The 22303-nt window shown below is 43.4% G+C and overlaps 1 protein-coding gene across 1 annotated transcript in view; it reads right to left on the reverse strand.

The window, feature by feature from the left end:
* LOC135211518 (COP9 signalosome complex subunit 2-like) overlaps positions 1 to 8931 on the reverse strand; it is a 32342-nt gene extending 23411 nt beyond the window's left edge. Inside the window, exons 1-3 of the mRNA XM_064244823.1 lie at positions 8785 to 8931; positions 7924 to 8091; positions 7566 to 7670 (exon numbers count right to left, since the gene is read on the reverse strand). Of these exons, the coding sequence (XP_064100893.1) occupies positions 7566 to 7670; positions 7924 to 8091; positions 8785 to 8895 (384 nt within the window). The 5' untranslated portion in view covers positions 8896 to 8931. The remainder of the gene's footprint in view (positions 1 to 7565; positions 7671 to 7923; positions 8092 to 8784) is intronic.
* Between the last annotated feature and the right edge of the window lie 13372 nt (positions 8932 to 22303).

The following is a 22303-nucleotide window of genomic DNA, read 5'->3' on the forward strand; positions in this document are numbered from 1 at the left end:
GTCCAATCCCATAGGATGGCATCTATTGCTATTGCTCCCGGGTCGAGAACCGGCGAGCAGTAAAGAGGAAGTCTCTTCGTCTTCGATGTTGCGAAGAGATCTACTAATGGACGTCCCCATAGTCTCCACAACTCTTGGCAGACCTCTAGATGAAGAGTCCATTCTGTCGCAAGCAGTTGATGTCGACGACTGAGAAGATCCGCCCGGACATTTTGAACTCCTGAAACAAACCTCGTCAGGATTATTATGTTCCGTGCTCTTACCCAAAGAAGGATGTCTCTTGCTATCTCGAACAGGGACTGAGAGTGTGTCTCCCCGTTTCTTGATGTATGCAAGAGCCGTGGTATTGTCCGAGTTGATCTGGACAACTCGCCCCTCGAAGAACTGGAGAGCCAATCGAATAGCTTCTAACTCTTTGAGGTTTATGTTCCCCTCTCCAGAGGCTTGACACTTCCTCCTTGCCCAGTGTTGCTCCCCAGCCCGCCATGGACGCGTCTGAGAACAACACTAGGTCGGGGCTTAAAAGGCTGAGGGACAGTCCTTCTGAAAGCTTGACGGGATCGTGCCACCACTTCAGGTGATCCTTGACCGACTGAGAAATTTTCAAAGTCGCGTCTAGGTCTTCCTTGTCTTTCCAGTTCTCCGCTAGGAAGAACTGGAGCGGCCTGAGGTGCAGCCTCCCTAGGGAAACAAACTTCTCCAGTGAGGAAATGGTCCCCAGCAGACTCATCCATTCCTTCGCCAAGCATGTCTCCTTCCCTAAGAAGACTGACACTTTTTCTAAGCATTTCTGCTGACGTTCCAGGGATGGAAAAGCTTGAAAAGCTGCTGAATCCATCTGAATCCCCAGATATACGATGGACTGCGTAGGGATCAGATGGGACTTTTCAAAATTGACTAGTAGGCCTAGGGCCTTCGTCAGCTGCAACGTCGTATGAAGGTCCTCCAGACAAGTTGACTCCGACGACGAATGGATAAGCCAGTCGTCTAGGTAAAGTGAGACCCTTATCTTTGAGAGGTGAAGCCATTTTGCAACATTTCGCATGAGAAGCGTGAAGACCATAGGCGCTGTACTTAGCCCGAAGCAGAGAGCTCTGAACTGGAAAACCTGTCCCTTCAAGACGAACCTCAGGAACTTCCTTGATTGTGGATGAATCAGGACGTGGAAGTAGGCGTCTTGGAGGTCCAAGGACACCATCCAGTCCCCTGGTCTTAAAGCTCCCAGCACGGACTGAGACGTCTCTATCTTGAACTTTTCTTTTCTTAAAAAAAGGTTCAGCCTGCTGACGTCCAGGACAGGTCTCCATCCCCCAGACTGCTTCGGAACCAGGAACAACCTGTTGTAGAAGCCTGGGGAATCTAACGCCAGAACCTGTTCTACGGCTCTCTTCTCTATCATTTGCTCGAGAAGATTGAGCAATATCTGTTGCTTCGTTGGCTGGTATGAGGGTGACAGGTCTATGGGCTTCGTGCTCAATGGAGGTGTTGAGAGGAAAGGTATCTTGTAACCTCTCTCGATTATCTCGAGGGACCAGGTGTCCGTCCCTCTTACTCTCCATGCCTCTGCAAAGAATGAGAGTCTCGCTCCGACCGGTGTCTGAAGGGCAGAGACGTCACTTCTTTCCTCTGGGTTTTGAGAAGGCCCTGCCTCTAGAGAAGCCCCTTCCTCGAGAAGAAGCTCTCGTGGAAGGTCCTCCATGAAAGGGCTTAAACTTCTTCTTGGGGGCTTGTGTGGCTAAGGTAGAAGATTGGGCCGCTGGACGTCTAGAAGACTGGGTCAAGAGGTCCTGCATCGCCTTTTCCTGCAGGTTAACAGACAGATCCTTCACCATGGACTGCGGGAAGAGATGTGAAGAAAAAGGGGCGAACAACAACTCTGCCCTCTGCGCAGGAGACACTGACTTTGCTGTAAAGCTGCAGTATAGCGCTCGTTTCTTCAGGAGGCCGGTAGTGAAATGGGATGCCAGTTCATCAGAGCCATCCCTAACTGCCTTATCCATGCATGCTAACACGCTGGATAATTCTTCTAAAGAAATCGAGTCCGGGCTTCTGGACTGTAGGTCCAGGGCCCCCAAACACCAATCCAGGAAGTTAAAAACTTCCAACGTCCTGAAGATTCCTTTGAGGTGGTGATCAATTTCTGACATCGTCCAGGAAACTTTAGCCGAGGGAAGGTAAGACCTCCTCGGAGCATCTACCAGATTGGCAAAATCACCTTGGGAAGAAGAAGGAATTCTCAACCCCGCTTCCTCTCCCATTTCATACCAAATTCCAGCTCTTCCGCTTAGCCTCGATGGAGGAAGAGCAAAGGAAGTCTTGCCCCGCGCCTTCCTGGAGTCCATCCAGTCATGGATCCTTTTGAATGCTCTCTTTGTGGAGAGCAAAGTGGCCATCTTAACGAAGCCAGGCGCCTTCCTCGTCTTTGATGAGGCCAACTGTGAAGGCGGAGAGCAAGGAACCGGTGTCTGAAATTTGTCGGTAAACAAGTCTTTCAGGAGGCGGGTTAACGTCTTATAGTCCGAAGAAGATGACGCTTTCGGCTCTTCATCGTCAGCAGGACGCGAGTCACTCGAAGATTCTCCTTCCTCTAGGGGAATAGCAGAAGGGTCCTAAACAGACCGTGAAGTAATCAAGCCCTGAGGTCCCGTTCGTAAAAGGGGGCCTCTGTTTGAAGGAGGGTTTGAAGTAGAAATTCGGGTATGTTTCACCGCCAATTTCGAAACTTTAAGTTCCTGTAAAGGAACGTCCTGCGGAGCGTCCTGAAGAGCATCCTCTTGAAGAGCGCCCTTGCAGGAGTCCTGCCGACCGTCTTGACGTGTAGGGCGTCCATCGTTCTGAATAGCATCTTGGCAAGTACTTTGCCAAGCGTCATGACGTGTAGGACGTCGAGGTTCTTCAAAGACGTCCTCACGAGCGTCCTGGCGAGCGTCTCGATGTGCAGAACGTCGAGCGTCTTCAGAAGCGTCCTGGCGAGCGTCTCGATGTGCAGGACGTCGAGCGTCTTCAGAAGCGTCCTGGCGAGCGTCCTGCACATCTAGATGTGCAGGACGTCTAGCGTGCATAGAACGTCGTGCGTCCCGGAAGATGTCTTTACGAGGGTCTTGTCGAATATCTTGATGTTGAAAAGCTTCCTGACGTGACGTGTAAGACACCAAAGCGTCCACCCGATCAACTTGAGAGGCGTCTTGGCGAGTCTCGCGCTGCTCTTGAAGCGTGCGAGTGTCAAACTCAGATGTTCGGTGATCGTCGTCAGTAGGAGTCTTCTGGACGTTCCCGACCTCCTGACAAAGACGACGGCCGCCTGTGCGACATCTTGCTCCTTTGTCATGTTCATCGAAACTCCTAGAAGCTCTCTCAAAAGGAACGCTTGCGCGTTCTCGAATGAGTAGGCGGGATCTAGAAGGCGACGAAGCTGGGGAGGTCGACGAACGAGGAGAAGGAGCAGGGGACTGCCTGGTTCTCTTGACAGGCAGCCACCGATCCTTCCTACGACGACGGGGTTCTGCCTCTCTCTTTGCGAAGTACGACGCCAACTGTTGTTGCATTGTTATAAGGATCTCTCTAGAAGGAGAGGATCCATGGCCAGGAGAAGGACTAATCCTGTGAGAAGATGATGGGCGAGGGGACGGCTTCTCCTTTCTCTTAGGAACAAAATTAGAGCGATCGGAGCGCTCAAAAGCGTCCTTCTCCGATGAAGTCCTGGTCCTCTTCTGTGGCAGAATGTCTTCAAAGCATTGTGAGAGGCCCTCTGAGCGCTCCAACCTCGGTGAGGGGAGGACGCCTCGGAAGAGAAACATTCTTTAAGGATTCGTGCACATGCACGATCCTTGGCAGCCTGGGAAGCGTCAACAGGTTCTGCCGAAGGGACGTCAGACCGGTGGATAGTCCCCGTAACCCTCCTTCGGCTTTCGACTTGCCTACTCCCTATGTCCTGGGAGTCCGACAGAGGTCTAGACCTGGAGGCGTTATGGGACCGATCTGACGCCCCCTCCACAACACTAGAGGCACCAACACTATCACTGCACTTCAACACATTAGATTGGAGTGCGAGCACTTTTGACTCCAGGGCACGAATAGACTCCATGATCATAGAAAGTACGTTTCCTTCTGTAGATACCTCCTGATTGCCTGAAGGCAATACTACGGGGTTAGGTGTAACAAAATCTACAGGAGGGTTCACAGGAGATAAATTACTACCCTGACTTCTATTAATTGAAGCACTCCTGGAGGAAGACCTCCAGATTCTATCACGCTCAAGTTTACGTATATAAGAATCATACGTCTTCCACTCAAGATCAGTCAAATTCTCACACTCGTTACATCTATCATTCAACAAACAAACATGCCCCCTACACCTCGTGCATACCGAGTGAGGGTCTACCGAAGCTTTCGGTAGCCTCACCTTACATTCTTGCACACAACACACCCTGAAACTAGTAGAACTAGATCCAGACATCTTAATTCAAGAACAGTCAAAGCCAAAATCAAAATCAAACCACAATAGCGTATGCCAAGCCGCAAATCCAAGTCAATAAACCAAAAAACAATCAGGATACTCAAGCGGCAATGAAGTTTTCAAAATCCTAGGATGGAGGTACTGGAAACAGATGTTTACAGTACCGGCGAGAGAAAATCTGAATAGAAAATGGGAATGGTTCCTGATACCCGCCTCCCAGCGGCGGGAATGGGTACTATAACCACCTGGCCGACCACTGCGTGTGCTGGGAGTTTTGAAATTCTGTCGGACTTCGGAGAATACAGCTACTATATATATATATACCAGGTAAGTTTCATGAACAAACAAATGATTCCTTTGGTCGGTTTCCAGATTTTTGGTTGAGCTCAGATGCAACATTTACTCAAAATTTTCTGTTGAAATTAGTTCAAGTTCTAATACGATCGAGGTCCGAGTCTCTACTGTACGTGCAAGGCTGCTACATGTCCCGTCCGTGTACCGAAGTAGGGGACGACGAAGCAAGAGCAGACTGCATAAGGGAGATCCGACTTTGCAATACAGAGGAAGGATCCTTCCCACTGACACCGCTTCCATACACACCATCGACGCCTTGAGCAAGGAAAGTAGAAGGAAAGTAGAAACACAAGGAGCAGCAAACGAAGCACTATCACTCTCAGGAACATGGACGTGCAAGGAAGGGACACAAACGTGAGCGGCAGCAGGTGCTGGACACTCTTCAATTGCCGACGAAGAAATTGCAAGGTCCTTAATCCTCCAATGCCTGATACGATGACGCGGTGGAGGAGGCGAAGCAGGGGAAGAAGACAACTCTCTTTCCTTACACACCCTCTTAGCATCGAGAAGAGGGAGGAGATGCGTCACGCTTGCTCACAGCCCTCTCAGCAGAGAAGGAGGCAAACCTATCCTCTAAAACTGAGGCCATGCTCTTGAGAACTGCCTGACTAAAGCCTCGTACGGATCTCGAGAGAGGATGCAGACATCATAGTTGGAAGAGGATATGTCACGGATGGCAGCGATGCCGTCACAGGAGCAAATGATGGCGATACCGGAGCAAGAGGTAGCATAGCAGTCCCAACTGAGGACACTGATGTAGCTGGGAGTGATGTCACCCAAAAAACTGGGAGTGACCTCATGACCTACCCCTGATCCGAGCTAGCAGTTGGCCTCACTGGAGGAGCGATAACATGATACCCAGGTAGTGCAATACAAGATGGTTGACCGCGGGCACCAACGTAGAGAAGGACAGAGTGGGGGAGGCCTGAGGGGGGGAAGCGAGCCTCTGTGAGATACATCAACAACCCCTCCAAGGAGGGAGAACCCTGCAGACCTAGCGGTGCCCAGAGTGCCGCCATTTTGGATGCCTCCAACTCTGAAACAAAAGAAACAGATGAAACAGCATCCTCCCTCCCGGGAAGCAAATTAATACCTGAGGAAGAGGGAACGACATTACTCATTAAATCAGCTAGAGGACCACCTGATACTTCCAATGACAAATCCATGGAAGAAAAGGAAGGAGACAGGTACACAAACACTATAATCATAGGGTGTGACTGAGGGGAAAACAAAACATCTAGACTCTTCCTTCCCAAGAAGTCGAAACTCTGCGACGCTCCCTCCACTATAAAAAAACTATCACTTGCTATCTAGGCCACGCACGACATTCCGGGCAGGGATTTGTCACAATACAGAAATTAGAGCGGCATCTACTGCAAGTTGAATGGGGGTTCCTAGTAGATGAAGCCAGGAAACGAGAACACAGGAAACCTTGAACACCCAGGCACATACACTGACAAGGCCATGAAGATGCAGAGGAAGCTATACTGACACATACACACACAGACAACAAATAAGAGAAAGACAGGCAAAACAACCGGCTTGGACGGAGAGTAAGCATCTGCGTCACTCCCCAAGGCGGTTAAGAAAAAGACTAACATGATGGCGTGGTTTGTGTGGTCTTTGACCAGCTTTCACCCAATATGTGCACGCATTGCCAGATTTCACAGGTTCCTTGCTTCACCATCTCTGATTGTTTAACTGGTTCCAGCTGGCCATTTGAAAATTATCCTATTGTTAAGACTGAAGGTTTGTTTCGCATATGAACAAAAGGAAAATGGCATGTAATGAGTGGAGGAACAGTAACTATCTTGCATGTGATCAGCAGAGGAACAGTAACTATCTTGCATGTGATGAGCGGGGAGAGGCGTAACAGTAACTATCTTAAATCATGGATGAGCACACTTATTTCAGTTAAATCAGCTGACCCTCATAAGTGTCTATCTTATCCAATATCCGGATTAATGGGGTTCAGTTTAACAAAGGTTGACTGTAAGTACTTATCTTTGCTAACAACTACCCAAAACCCTACTGTAAACCCTCAACCCAGAAAATAGAATATCTACCTGGCACAGTTTAGTCACTTATTCACTTGTCACCCTAATTACTATAAAGATGAATGGAAGATAAAAAGAAGAGATGCAACAAATAACATTATTTGATAGTTTTAAATACTTTCATAACAATAGCCAGGGTCTGGGAAATTCTGCAGAGCTGTATACAGAGCAGCAGACACACAAAAACTGAGGATACGTATTGACTAATGGGGATTTGACGGCTTATGTATAAATGAATGGATAAATCATGAAATTTAGGTTACATTCTAAGCACCCAGGCACGTTTGGCCATTCAGCACTTCACAACGTGAAACAAGGGAGTTGGAGAGGTAGGACAGCACAATAAAGAGTTCCATAAAATAAGTGAGATGTAGAACAACGATCCAACATAAAACTGGGAAAAAACCCCATAGGTGAACTAGAAAGTAATAATTAGAGAGGTTGTACAGCAACATTGAAGAAAGGAAGCTAGAATGGAGGGAACATGAAATGGCTCAAGGAGTGGGTGCAGTAACTATGTGTTGTAAGGATGTTACAATTACCCTTTAGTAATGCCTACAAGCACATGTGAGATGAAGTGATGGCACTAACTCCCTGAGAAATTTCAAGAACATGAATTCAGGTCATATATGTGATGAGTTTTGGTGACAATCAGCAAATTTAAATGAAATATTTTACTAAAATATAAAAATACTCACTTTTAATTTCTTATTGTTCTTTTGTGCAGTGTACATCTGGATTTCAAGAGCATATATTTCTAGAAGCTGTGTTCCTTTTTTCAGATCATCCTCACCTTCATCAGTCTGTTAATGGATCACATCAAGTTAATGAATAGCTTTGGATATCAAACTTGTAAACAAATGAGTGTTTATATGAGGACAAAGAACTGTGGTCATTTAAAGACATTAAGTCCGATTCTATTGTATCAGTTGGTGTTTTCTGACTATCATTCCAGAAGAAAAGTTCAAATGTATGACAGGAAAACTACTACTAAGTATTCAGCTTATACAACCATGATTGTCAACTATTCTCTGAGAAGAAAACCTTCCAATGTACCTGACAGGATTGATGGAGCTGCTTCAATATTTTTGATAATCGATTATAATCTTCTCGATCAAAATACAGCTTCCCCAATTTTGTGTTTGTTTTGAACCAAAGTCGATCATTCTTTGCATCCTTTAGGGCCTCAAGGGTGGTTTCATAGAAATCTTGGAGTAATTCCATCTGGAAAGTGTCGACAGTAATCCGTTAATGCAAGACCAGCTTACTCAAAATTTCAAAAGATACATATCAGTACTCAGCACTAAAGATAAAAAGATGTTTAATATAAGGATGATGTAGTATTAACAAGATCTACTGCTGTCTACTAATAGAAACTCCTTTGCACTAGCATTTTTAACACTTTTCACCAAACATAGCCCGCTCCCCACTTCTTTTTTTAAAGATTCTACTCTCGCAACCTTTCAACGGGTGAGCTGTGGAGAATATTATCTAGAAAATTATCACTGCATAATCATTAATAATAGCATCTCAATAAAAATTACTGCGTCATCATTACAAAATATTTCTATTGCTGATAATGGGTCAGTCTTAAAGAACTAGTATATTTTAGTTCCTCAGTAAATGGTTCACTTGAGGATTTTGATATTTCAAAATATTATTGTTAGTTTTAAGATTTCTTAACTTTTAATTTTTAAACAGCATATTGAACCAAGAGCAAAAACTATAGACATAAAACATTGATGAGTATTCATAAAGAAAACATCTATTTAATGATTCTGGAACAGAAAACGCATGCAAAAGAAATAGTACAGTACACCCAAGTGCTGTACACCAGGGCCTCTTAGCTATGAAGCTTGTCAAAACATATGTCAGATTTGTATGTCAACAATAAATATAACACAAAATCTTATTTACATTTTTCGAAGTAGATATGTAATCAAGGATTGAATTAATGGACTTCTCGCTGTAGTTCCTGGTGACTGCCGATTTTATGTAGGTTAGCAACTGTTTATATCGACTCATCATTTCACCATAATTGCCCTGAAAATAATTAAAATGATCAGTAACAAAATGATAAGTCGGTTAACAAAATTATTCAAAACACCCATGAGAGTGAAAAAATAGTTTTACCACACTGAGATGAGGATTATCTTATCACATCCCTACCATGCTGATGGTAAGCATTTTTACTCTGCAACAAACACCTAAGTCTAGTTTTTCTTCTCTTCTCTCTCTTTTTTGTCATTAGGCATGAAAGTAGTGATCATTAAATGGTTACCATTAACCGAATTGTCATGCAAAGGAATGGTTTGGTTTGTACACTGAGAAAACATAAAATTCAAGTAACTTTTACTATTTTCAACTGAAATTTCAGCTATTCCTTTAACATTGTCATTGCACTGAATCTTGTGATATCTGGCAACGCATGCATAGATCGGGTGAAGAATGGTCGAAGACCATTCACCTACGCCAACGCGTAGTCATTCCCAACTCAGGATGTCTTAACACACACACGGGCGGCTAGAGGCGGACAGTATAATGTTAAGACCTCAGGTTTGTAGCTATGAAAAATACAAATTGTCTTAAGAAATTTGTCATTTGTTCATACGTGAACAAACCTTTGGTCTTAACAATAAGATAGACTCATACTTGGAGGGAAGTAAGACATTCTAAACCAGCTGGGGGTCTATCCACCAGTTCAGCTTCCAGAAGAAATGACTTCTGGAGAGGGACTGAAGCCCATTGAGATGCTAGATAAATTGGTATCTAACCACTCAGACCCTGAGTGACGTACAATGATATACAGGAAAACCACTGTACAGGGAACCAAAGAGAAACTTTGACTGTCTAATAGCAAACCAACACACCAGGGTTTGTAATAGTCTCAACTCCTTGCCAAGGAGTGGAGCATATGCTACCGAATAGAGGGTTTGATATTTGTATATTAAGCAACCACACTATCAGTATGACTACCTTACTGTATCAGACCAGACCAGTGAATGACGTGTCTATTCCTTAACCTGCCCGAAGGAAGAAGGAAAGGTACAAGAGAAAGAAGGAGACCAGCCAACTCACTCAATCTCTCATCCACACAATCATATTAGGTAAAATACAAAAGTGCCCTGTTAACCCTTAAACGCTAACTGGACGTATTTTACGTCGCCATTTTTTGTCTCTCGGGTGCCGACTGGACGTATTTTACGTCGACATACAAAAGTTTTTTAAAAATTCGCTGAAAAATACTTTTAGGCCTACCAGCCTAAAACTCTTGAATCACGCGCCTTGGGGGATGCTGGGAGTTCACGGATCAAGGTGTTGTTTTGTTTACAATCGTTACGCAGGCGCGCAAGCGCGAATATCTTTCTTGCCGCACTAAAAAGTATCTGTGACACATCTCGGAAATTATTTCGTCACTTTGACATAATTTTTGTACCATTTTAAATTAGCCGTTACATGGAATATTATATATGAAAATTTGCGCATTTTTATGTAGAATACAACCAAAAAAATACTCATGATTGTAGCTTTTATCAGTTTTGAGGTATTTTCATATAAATAACGATAAGTGCCAAAATTTCAACCTTCGGTCAACTTTGACTCTACCAAAATGGTCGAAAAACGCAATTGTAAGCTAAAACTCTTATATTTTAGTAATATTCAATCATTTACCTTAATTTTGCAACTAATTGGAAGTCTAGCACAATATTTCGATTTATGGTGAATTTATGAAAAAACTTTTTCCTTACGTCCGCGCGGTAACTCTTCCGAAAAAAATCATACATGCGATTGTGGTAATGTTTGCACCATTTTAAAATTAGTCGTTACATAAAGTTTTATATATGGAAATGTGCACAATTTCATGCACAATACAACTAAAAACAACCCATGGTTGTAGCTTTTATCAGTTTTGAAATATTTTCATATAAAAAATAAGTGACAAATTTTCAACCTTCGGTCAACTTTGACTCTACCGAAATGGTCGAAATCGCAATTGTAAGCTAAAACGCTTATATTCTAGTAATATTCAATCATTTACCTTCATTTTGCAACAAATTGGAAGTCTCTAGCACAATATTTTGATTTATGGTGAATTTATGAAAAAAATCAAATTTTCTTTACGTCCGCGAGGTAACTCTTCCAAAAAATCATACGAGCGATTGTGGTAATGTTTGCACTATTTTAAATTAGCCGTTACATAAAGTTTTATATATGGAAATGTGCGCAATTTCATGTAGAATACAACAATAAATAATTGAAGGTTGTAGCTTTTCTCATTTTTGAAATATTTGCATATAAATCACGATAAATAGAAAAAAAACCACGTTCGGTCAACTTTGACTCTACCGAAATGGTCAAAAAACGCAATTGTAAGCTAAAAACTCTTACAGTCTAGTAATATTCAGTCATTTATCTTCATCTTGAAACAAATTCGAAGTCTCTAGCACAATATTTAGATTTATGGTGAATTTAAAAAAAAACTTTCCTTCCCTCCGCGCGCGGATTCTCCGCCACAAATCTCCGAAATGTGTACGTCCCATTCTCGGAATATTTGCTCAGTTTCATATTAGGGATTTCATAGAGTTTTATATATGAAAATGTGCGCAATTTCATGTAGAATAAAAACAAAAAATATTTGAAGGCTGTAGCTTTTCTAATTTCCTAAATAATTGCATATAAAAAAATATATATAAAAAAATTCGACATTCGGTCAACTTTAACTCGTCAGATATGGTCGAAAACGGCAATTGTAAGCTAATACTCTTACAGTATAGTAATATTCAATCATTTGCCTTCATTTTGAAAAAAAATTGGAAGTCTCTAGGACAATATTTAGATTTATGGTGAATTTTTGAAAAAAATATTTGTTTACGTCTGCGCGTTACGAATTCATGCATTATTTTGTGATAATATTTTCTCTGTGTTGCTTTTATCGTTTTATTATGTGTTATATACCAAAATGATCGCAATTCTGTGAACATTACAACGAAAAAAAAGTAACTTGTTACCTTTAACCGTTTTGCGCACAGCGCGATTTGAATACAATTATATATGAAATTTTGTTTTTGCACTATCATATATCACATTATTTATATATGATAATGATAATTTTTTTCATTTCTAATGGTCGCATACTAAACTTCAGCCAATGACAAAAAAAGGAGCCAAAAATGAACTCTTAATCTTGAAAACTAAGCGCGCTGTGATTTTTAGAAAAAAATATTTTTTCCGCTTCCGCGCTCACTCCGAAACACCTCCGGCACACGGGAGACAATTTTTATTATACCGCTTCGGCGTTTAAGGGTTAAGGGCAACTATGAGTTACACAAACCTGTTGGGCAGCCACCACAGGACCCAGGGAAAACGTTTCCACAGATCTGTGGGCAACATCCTTTAGATAGAAAGAGGTGAACGTGGACTGGTGTAACCAAGTACCAGTACTCAGCACTCTATGTACAGCCAAGTTCTTTTTGAAAACCAGAGAAAGACCTATACCCCTAACGTCATGCGCTCTAGCCTGATGGAATCATCAAGAACCAAGTACGCCTGCCTGATGGTTTCCCATATCCAAAAAGAAATACATAGTATTCTTAACACCCCTTTCTTCATACAGCCTGTGCTAACAAAAAGTCTGCGGCAGCCTGGTATAAGTTGTCGAGTCCTTTTAAGATAGCAATGCAAGGCCCAGACAGGGCACAACAAACGCTCTTGAGCATCACCACCCACAAAGTCATTCAGTGATGGAATGGAAAACAAAGTGAACCTGTCATCGTGCACAGAGGGATTTTGGGTCTTGGCCATGAATTCTGGGACAAATTCGAAGGACAACGACCCCTAACCCCTGGTGTGCTTCACATCATAGCTCAGACCATGGAGCTCTCCTACCCTCTTTGAAGATGCCAAGGCCAGAAGGAAAACTGTGTTGAGTGTCAAGTTCCTGTCAGATGAGCGACACATGGGCTCATATGGACTTTTAGTAAAGCTCTTGAGAACCAAGGAAACATTCCACGTTGGAGGCTTGATCTCTCTAGGAGAACTAAACTGCTCAAACCCCTTAACTAGCAAGGAAAGTATCCAGGAAATGTTGATACCTCTAAGGTGTAACACCAAACTCAGGGAGGCCCTGTAGCCTCTAATGGCAGAAATGGACAAACGTTTCTCGTCTCACAGGAAGGTTAAAAGTCTGCTAATCGCTGAATAGAGGTTGCGAGTGGAGAAAAAAAACCCGTTTACAACACCAATCACAGTCGATCGCCCATTTACCTTGGTAAACTGCGGAGGTCGACTTTCTGAGACTGCTGGACATATACCCAGCTGTTCTCTGAGGAAAACCTCTTGCTCAAGAGGAGATACTTAATAGCCTCCAACCGCGAAGAGACAGGGATTCTCTGACTGGTGGAACCTTTCCGCATGGGGCTGACACAGGAGATAGTGCCAAGGGGGAATCTCCCTCGGAACCTCTGACAACAACGACAGCAATCTTCGAACCATTCCGCCTGAGGCCAAAGAGGGGCTACCAAAGTCATCCTGAGACCCTGTGAACTCATTAGCCTGTTCTCAAAAAATTCCATATATAAGTTTGAAAGGAGAGGTGATATATGGAATTTTTTGAGAGACAACACCTCCCGAATATCACACTTATCCCCTTAAAATTGTACCGATATGTCGATATCTTAGTAGTCTTACCTGGTGGTATCGATGTAAATGATTTACTTCTAAATTGAATAATTTAGTGCCATCCATAAAACTCACTGTTGAAATTGAAAATAACAATGTCATCCCTTTCCTAGATGTATTAATATATAGAGAATCTTTCCAATGCAAATTCAGTATTTATAGGAAACCCACAAATAATTTAACATATGTACATTTTTATTCTGGCCACCATCTTAATATTAAAATTTCAATTTTTTCTTCTATGTTCCTACGCGCTTTGTGTGTCACGAGTTCCACTACTGGACCAAGAAATAGAATACATAAAAAGAGAGGAAACGATCTCTGCTACCCACCTCATTTAATTGATTTGTTATCAAAAAGCTCATAAAAAGTTTTATATGTTGCTATTAATGAAAAAGAAATCCCTAAAAATGTACTTAGCTTACCTTATTTTCGTGGATTTGAAACCATAAAATCAATATTTAAATCGTTTAATGTTAATGTAGTGTTCTCTTATAACAATACCACTAAAGATATGCTAATTAAGAATAGTCCCGTAACAAATAACAACATCATTTACAAAATTCCTTGTAAGGATTGCCCATCGTTTTACGTTGGTCAGTCTAGTAAAAATTTATGTGTTCGGGTTAAGCAGCATATGTATTCAGTTAGAACAGCCCAGACTTCAAATGCACTGTTTATCCATCTGAGTGAAAAATCTCATTGTATTAATTGGGGTGATACCTCGGTAATTGCTAGATCTAATGATTATGTTTAAAGAAATTTACTGGAATCGGCAATTATACAAATCACTAATAAAAACAACGTAAATCTTAGTCTGGGAATGTACCATTTGGACCCATATATTTGTAAGATGTTTATGAAGGACCTCAAAATAAATGAACAACTAATAAATTAAAGTCCCACATGTATATAGTTCAATTCTTCTCTCTCTCTCTGGTTCGATATTCTCTCTCCCTCGTTCTTTTGCTCTTATATATAATATATATATATATTGATATATATATATATAATATATTAGCTATATATATATTATTTATGTTTTCTTTTGTCTTTTCATTAATAATAATTTTTGTTGGGAAAATTTGTGTAAAAATTCATGATATTAAATTGTATATGCTCCCGTGTTGTTTTCAAAATGTACTGTTTTTCTGGAAGAATCACTTGTTTACCGTGGGTATCCTTCAAGGTGTGGCTAGCCTATGACTCTTCCTCCTCTCTGTAGAGTGAAAATCGCCCTTATGGCTAATGTGGTAGTGTCAGTTTGTATATTAAGCCTTCTTTTGACTTTGGTGTTCTTTGTAAAATCAGTATGCCTCAGTAAAGGGTCCGAATAGGACCGAAAGTACTCGGTCCAACTCGTTTTTTCATTTTTTTTCCTTCGTGGCAAAAAACCTTTATTTATACATAGCATCACGTTTTATAATACTTCGTTGATTCAAGTTATTCAATATATATATACATATATATATATATATATATATATATATATATATCTATATATATATATATATATATAGATATATATATATATATATATAATATAATATATATTGGTATATAGTACTATAGGTATATATATCTATATAAAGGCAGTCCCTGGTTATCGGCGGCCTCAGTTATCAGCAATCCGGTTTTATGGACCTTCATTATCGGTTATCGGCACCAAACCCTAGTTATCGGCGATTTTCGCTTATCATCAAGACACTGGAACAGAACCTCCACCCGATAACTGCGGACACTAAACACATACATACACACACACACAGGTGGCCCACAAGACTTTTTGTTTTTTGAGTGGTCCTCAGACTAAACACCTTGAACGGCCCTGGTCTAGAATAAGCATAGCCAATCATCTCATAATGTTTTTTCCCCTCTGTGTTAATTTTTATTATGTGATAATGAATACAGTAAAAACATCACAAGCACTTGAACTACTGCAACAGTACAATTAAGATTTGACTTCAAACAAACACCTATCTACTTAGCCTAAGAATTGTCTCTCTAATATGTTAATTTTCATGATAAAATAAAGTTTTGAGCATACTCACCTGGTAGTTATATATATAGCTTACGTCCCCGACGTCACGGCAGAATTTCAAAATTCGCGGCAATCGCCGATTGGGTAGTCAGGTGCACCACCTGTGCGCCCTCTACCCAGGTACGTAGAACCATTCCAACTATTCCTCAGATCTTCCATGCCCATAGTCTCTAGAGGGGAGGAGGGTGGGAATTAAATTATATATAACTACCAGGTGAGTATGTTAAAAAATTTATTTTATCATGAAAATAACATTTTCAAACATCTAACTCACCTGGTAGTTATATATATAGCTGATTGACACCTTTGGTGGAGGGTCAGAGACAGCTACCATTGTTGGAATTGACATAAGAGTTAAATAAAAACAAACTTACGGGTTCGTACCTGTTGAGGAAGCTGACTCCAATGATATCCTGCCTCATTATGTCTGCTTTCCTTACGAGATCCAGCGATCCACCCAGGGGGCTGAAGACATCTTGGAAACTGTCAACCGGTCAAACCTCTATGTGACTAGACTCCCTACAATACCCTTGTTCCGGGCGCTACCAAGGAACAAGTTGAACACCTGACTAAGGATCAATGATTGTGGAAGACTGCGTCCAGTCTCCACAAACAACCATAAAAATTTCAATAGTCCCAAGGTAAGAAAAGAGTATTGGTATATGGGATTTTTTAAGGAGTAGTCCCTTCTCCTACTACTGAATGAGCTGCTACAAACGGACCCAGCGTGTAGCAGTCTTCATACAAAGTCTGCACTTGTGTAAGGTAGTGCGATGCAAATACTGACTTGCTTCTCCAGAAGGTTGTGTCCAGGATATTCTGAAGGGATCTATTTTGTTTAAAAGCTACCGAGGTTGCTACGGCCCTAACCTCTTGAGTTTTAACTTTTAGTAGCTTGAGATTCACTTCATTAAATGCTGAATGCGCTTCCCTAATTAATTGCCTTATAAAAAAGGATAACGCATTCTTTGACATTTGCAGAGAGGGCTTTTTGACAGAGCACCAAAGCCCCTCTGAATTGCCACGTAATTTCTCCGTTCTTTCCAGGTAATGCCTCAGGGCCCTTACCACTTACCAGACAAAAAACTCTCTCTGCTTCCTCACCTGTGAGATCCAACAGGTTTGGAATCTCAAACGATTTGGGCCAGGGCTGAGAAGGGCGTTTGTTCTTCACCAGAAATCCTAGCTGTAGAGAGCAGATAGCCTTGCCATGTCTAAAACCTACAGCTTTGTGAAGGCATGGATTTCACTCACTCTTTTTGCTGTTGCTAGACTAATCAAGAAGAGAGTTTTCATGGTGAGGTCCTTAAATGATGTTTCCTGCAAAGGCTCGAACCTATCACTCATGAGAAACTTCAAAACTACATCCAAATTCCAAGCTGGTGAAAATTGTAGTTTCTCTTTAGTCGTCTCAAAGGATCTAAGAAGGTCTTGTAGATCCTTATTATCCGACAGATTCAGGTTCCTATGCCTGAAGACCGCTGCTAACATGCTTCTATAACCCTTAATGGTAGAAGCTGAAAAGTTACGCTTCTTATTAAGGTATAGCAGAAAATCTGCTATCTGAGTCACAGAGGTACTGGAAGAGGAAACAGAGTTGTCCCTGCACCATCTTCTAAATGTCTCCCACTTGGATTGGTATACCTTAATGGTGGAAGACCTCCTTGCTCCTGCGATGGCTCTAGCTGCCTCCTTCGAAAATCCTCTAGCTCTTGTGAGTTTTTCGATAGTCTGAAGGCAGTTAGTTTTTTTTTTTTAGTTGAAGAGCTTGGAGGTTTTGGTGATACCCTTTCCAAGTGGGTTGTTTGAGATCTACTCTTAAAGGAAGGCTTCTGGGGGTGTCCACCATCCATTCCAGTACCTCTGTGAACCATTCTCTTGTCGGCCAGAACGGAACCACTAGAGTCATCCTGGTGCCTTCATGAGACACAAACTTTTGCATCAGTTTGTGTACCACTTTGAATGGCGGGAAGGCGTACAAGTCTAGATGATCCCAATTCATGAGGAACGCATCTATGTGGGTTGCCTCGGGATCTGGGATTGGAGAGCAGTAAGTCTCCATCCTCTTCGTTTGTGCTGTGGCGAAGAGGTCTATGCATGGGCAACCCCAGGTTCGCCACAGGTTCTTGCAGACTTCCTGATGGAGAGTCCATTCTGTCGCCAAGGCTTGATGTTTCCTGCTCAGGATGTCTGCCCTTACATTCTTTTCCCCTTGAATGAAGCGTGTTACTAATGTCACGCTTTTCTCTTCTTTCGTCCAGAGAAGAAGCTCTCTTGACGGCTTGTAGAGGGACTCGGAGTGGGTTTCGCCTTGTTTGTTGATGTAGGCCAACGCCGTCGTGTTGTCGGAGTTGACCTGCACAACTTTGTTGTGTACTGCACTTCCGAACTCCTTGAGAGCCAGAAAAACTGCAGTCAGTTCTTTCTGATTGATATGGAACTTCTCCTGTTCTCTGTTCCAGGAGCCCAAGACCTCCAACTTTCCCAGTGTTGCACCCCGTCCCGAGTCCGAGGCGTCGGAAAACAACACTAGGTCTGGGTTCCTCTGTTTTAGGGAAAGGCCTTCCTGGAACTTGAGGGGGTCGTTCCACCACCGTAGACAGTGTTTCATAGAGTCCGAAACGGGAATACACTTTGTCTCTAGCGTCTTCCTCTTGTCCCAATGCCGATTGAGGTGGAATTGAAGAGGGCGAAGGTTCAGTCTTCCTAAGGAGACAAACTGTTCTAGCGAGGAAAGGGTCCCCAGCAGACTCATCCATTCCCTCGCGGAGCACGTCTGTTTCCTTAGGAAGTTTTGCAACTTTTCCAAGGCTTGTCTCGTTCTCAACTCGGACGGAAAAGCCCGAAAAACCCGACTCTGAATCCTCATACCCAGATACAAGATTTCTTGGGATGGGATCAGTTGAGATTTTTGACGGTTTATCAGAAGGCCTAGGTCTTCCGATAACCGAATCGTCTTCTGAAGGTTCTCCAGACAGCAGGTGTAGGAGTGGGCTCTGAGGAGCCAGTCGTCCAGATACAGCGAGGCCCTGATACGATTTTTGTGTAGCATTCCTGCTACGTTGCTCATCAGCCTCGTGAATATTTGAGGAGCGGTGTTTAAGCCAAAGCAAAGAGCTCGAACTTGGTACGTTTCTTTCTTGTAAACGAACCTTAGGTACTTCTTGGAGTTCAGGTGGATAGGGACGTGAAAGTAAGCATCCTGAAGATCTAACGAAACCATCCAGTCGTCATGTCTGACTGCGGCTAGAACTCTCATTGTCTCCATCGTGAATTGTGTTTTCTTCACGAAAACGTTCAGGGCACTCACGTCCAGTATTGGCCTCCATCCCCCGAACTCTTGGGAACCAGGAATAAGCAGTTGTAAAACCCTGGAGACTCCAGATTCCGAACTCTTTCTATTGCTTCCTTCTGAAGCAACATAGAAACCTCTTGCTGTATCGCTTGGATCTTGGTTTCCTCTCTGTATCTGGCTGACAGATCGATCGGTCTTTCTGCTAAGGGGGGTTTTTTCAAGAAAGGGATTTTGTATCTCTCCTTTAGAAGCTGAATCAACCAAGGATCTGCTCCTCTTTCCTCCCATGCTTGCTCCTACTGCTGTCTGAAGAGGATTGCGGTCAGACTTTGTTTCGCCCTTGTCTGAAGCCTCTTTTCTTAGAATTTCTTGACACCAGTCTTGTGCTCCCTCTACTGAGGGATCTACCTCGAAAGGGCCGAGAAACTCGAGGTAGAGGTTTAGCTTCCTTGAGTTTCTGAGCACTGAAACTTGATGGTAAGACTTTCCTTGCTGCCTTTGTCATAAGATCTTGAGTAGCCTTTTGAGTTAAGGCAGAGGAGACTTCCTTTACCAATTCTTGAGGGAAAAGATGAGCAGAAAGGGGAGCAAAAAGTAATTCCGCTTTCTGAATGGGTGTGACCCCATTCGAAAGGAAAGAACACAATTGAGCCCTTTTCTTCAAGATTCCCACCGACAAAAGAGCCGCTAGTTTGTTAGACCCGTCTTAAAGAGCTTTGTCTATGCACGACATCAGATGAACCAGTTCTTCCGTGCCAGTAGACTTGGAGGCTTCTAATTTCTTCCCCAAAGATCCCAGAGTCCAGTCTAGGAAATTAAACACCTCGAAGGCTCTAAAAATCCCTTTGAGGAGGTGGTCCATCTCAGAGGAAGACCAAAAAACCTTTGTCTTTCCCATGGCCGTCCGACGAGAAGCGTCCACAAGACTGGAGAAGTCCCCATGAGAAGAAGCGGGAACTCCCAGACCGAGAGCTTCTCCAGCATCATACCAGATGCTAGATCTGGACGCTAATCTGGCCGGAGGAAATGAGAAAGCTGTCTTTCCTTGGTCTCTCTTCGTGTCCATCCATTCGTTCATAATCTTCAAGGCTCTCTTCGAAGAGCGTGACAACATCTTTGTGAAGTCGGACTTCTTAGATGTCTTCCCTAGAGTGAACTCTGAAGGTGGGGAACGAGGGGCAGCTGGAACAAAGTTTTCAGGAAAAAGTTCTGTGAAAACTTTCATCAGTCTTTTCAAGTCTGACGAAGGCTGTAAATCTCTTTGTCAGAAAAGTCTTCCATCGGACCAAAAGGAGAAGGGGGGGGAGTCATCCTTCCCTTCTTCCGATCGACCCATAACCGACGTCACCATGTCATGCTTCGTCGGTGCTTCCGAAGAAAATTCTTGCCGCCTGCAAGTGTCCTGGCGTCGAGAATCATGACGCTCGGCCTCCTGGTGTCGAACTTCTTGACATTCAGCGTCATGCTGATCAAGTATTTGACGCTCAGCATCTTGGCGTCCAGCCTCTTGATGCCTGGCGTCCTGGCATCCAGTTTCTTGACGCTCGGCATCCTGGCGTCCAGCCTTTCGACACTCAGTGTCTTGGCGTCCAGCTTCTTGATGCCTGGTGTCTTGGCGTCCAGCCTCTCGACGCTCGGCGTCGAGAAACTTGACGCCTGGCATCCAGAATCTTGACGCTTGGCGTCCTGGTGTCCAGAATGTCGACGTCTGGCATCCTGGTGTCCAGAATGTCGACGTCTGGCATCCTCGCATCCCGGCTCTTGACGCTTGGCGTCCTGTTGTTCAGAATATTGACGTCTGTAGTCTTCCTGGTGTCCAGCTTTTAGAGGCATGTCGTCCTGGCGTCCAGCTTTTCGTCCAAGCTTATGACGAATGCTTCGCTTGGCGTCCTCTTGTTTGTAGTAGGCTGATAAGCCTGCATTAAAGAGGAGAGCTTTTGCTGTAAATCTTGCAATAAGGAAAAATGATATTGTCATGATACAATAAAGTTTGTTCATACTTACCTGACAGATATATATATAGCTGTCGTCAGAGAATACAGCTATATATATATCTGGCAGGTAAGTGTCATGAACAAACTGTGGAGCTTCTTGCTGCTGGGGACAGACTGGGGAAGCCGCAACTTCAATCTCTCTCTCTTCATCCTGTTCGGCGAAAGACGAACGCCAATCCGCAGGAGGAGCTGGAGCATGAACTGAAGGCATCCAATCGTCCGATAATTCCTGTCCTCCTACAAAAGACGACAGCCGCCTGTGCGACATCTTGCATCTTAGCTTGGTAGGGGAGCAAGCATCGGAGTCGAAATGGAAGCATTCAGGAGTCACAGCATGCACTGAAGGCCTCCCTCCATCCGATACTTCCTTTCCTCCTACCAAAGACGACAGCCGCCTGTGCAACATCTTGCGTCTTAGTTTGGTGGGAGAGCAAGCATCGGAGTCGAAAGAGAAACGTTCCGGAGTTGCTGCCGGCACCGAAGGCCTCCCCCGCTCCGATATTTCCTTGCCTCCTACCAAAGACGAAGGCCGCCTGTGCGACATCTTGCGTCTTGGCTTGGTAGGAGATCAAATATCAGAGCTGGAAGGGAAGCGCTCCGGGCTGCTCCAATGACTACATCCTGGCAGTTCTTAGACGCTTGGCGTCCTGCTCTACTGGATGTTGTCTTTTCAGGGGTCTAGATTTCAAAGTCTGACGCCAGCCCCGTCTGGGTACTGCGTCGTCAGACGACGAAGAAAACACTTTAACCTCGCCTTTCCAATGGCGAGGGTGAGCGTCCTGGGATTCGTCAACAGGTACACTCGAGGGGACGGCCACTCGGGAGCTAAAACCTCTCGCCTCCCTTCGTCGGTTGACATTCCTTCTCACAGGGGTTGGTGAGCTTGGAAGCGGTCTAGGACTATGAGCACGACAGGTCCAAGCGGTCGCACCCTCCACTGCACTTGCACTTTTTATATCACTAGCCACTTTCAGATCTCTCACATCAGACCACAATTTCTCCCTATCCTCTGCAAGGGATTCTACCCGTTGTCCAAGGGCTTGAATGGCTGTCATCATGTCCTTTAATGTTGGACTCTTACCTGTTTCCGTAGTTGGATCTGGTACTGCTACTACAGACGAAGGGTCAAAATGTTCATTGAGGGATAGAGAACTGTCTATTCCTTGACTATCCTTGGAGGAGCGAGACATAGTACTCTTCGCTCTCCTTATTCTATCCTTCTCTAATTTCCGCACATAACTGTAATACTCAATCCATTCAGTCTCAGGCAAGTCCACACATTCATTATACCTATCACCCAACTCACAAATTTTACCTCTACATTTGCTACAAATAGAATGAGGGTCTACCGAGGCTTTAGCAAGCCGAGTCTTGCAACCTCTCACACATTCTCACACTCGATGCAGAGTCAGTCATGTTGGGAATTAT

This window comes from Macrobrachium nipponense, chromosome 4 (genome assembly GCF_015104395.2).
Source record: "Macrobrachium nipponense isolate FS-2020 chromosome 4, ASM1510439v2, whole genome shotgun sequence".
Classification (NCBI taxonomy): domain Eukaryota; kingdom Metazoa; phylum Arthropoda; class Malacostraca; order Decapoda; family Palaemonidae; genus Macrobrachium; species Macrobrachium nipponense.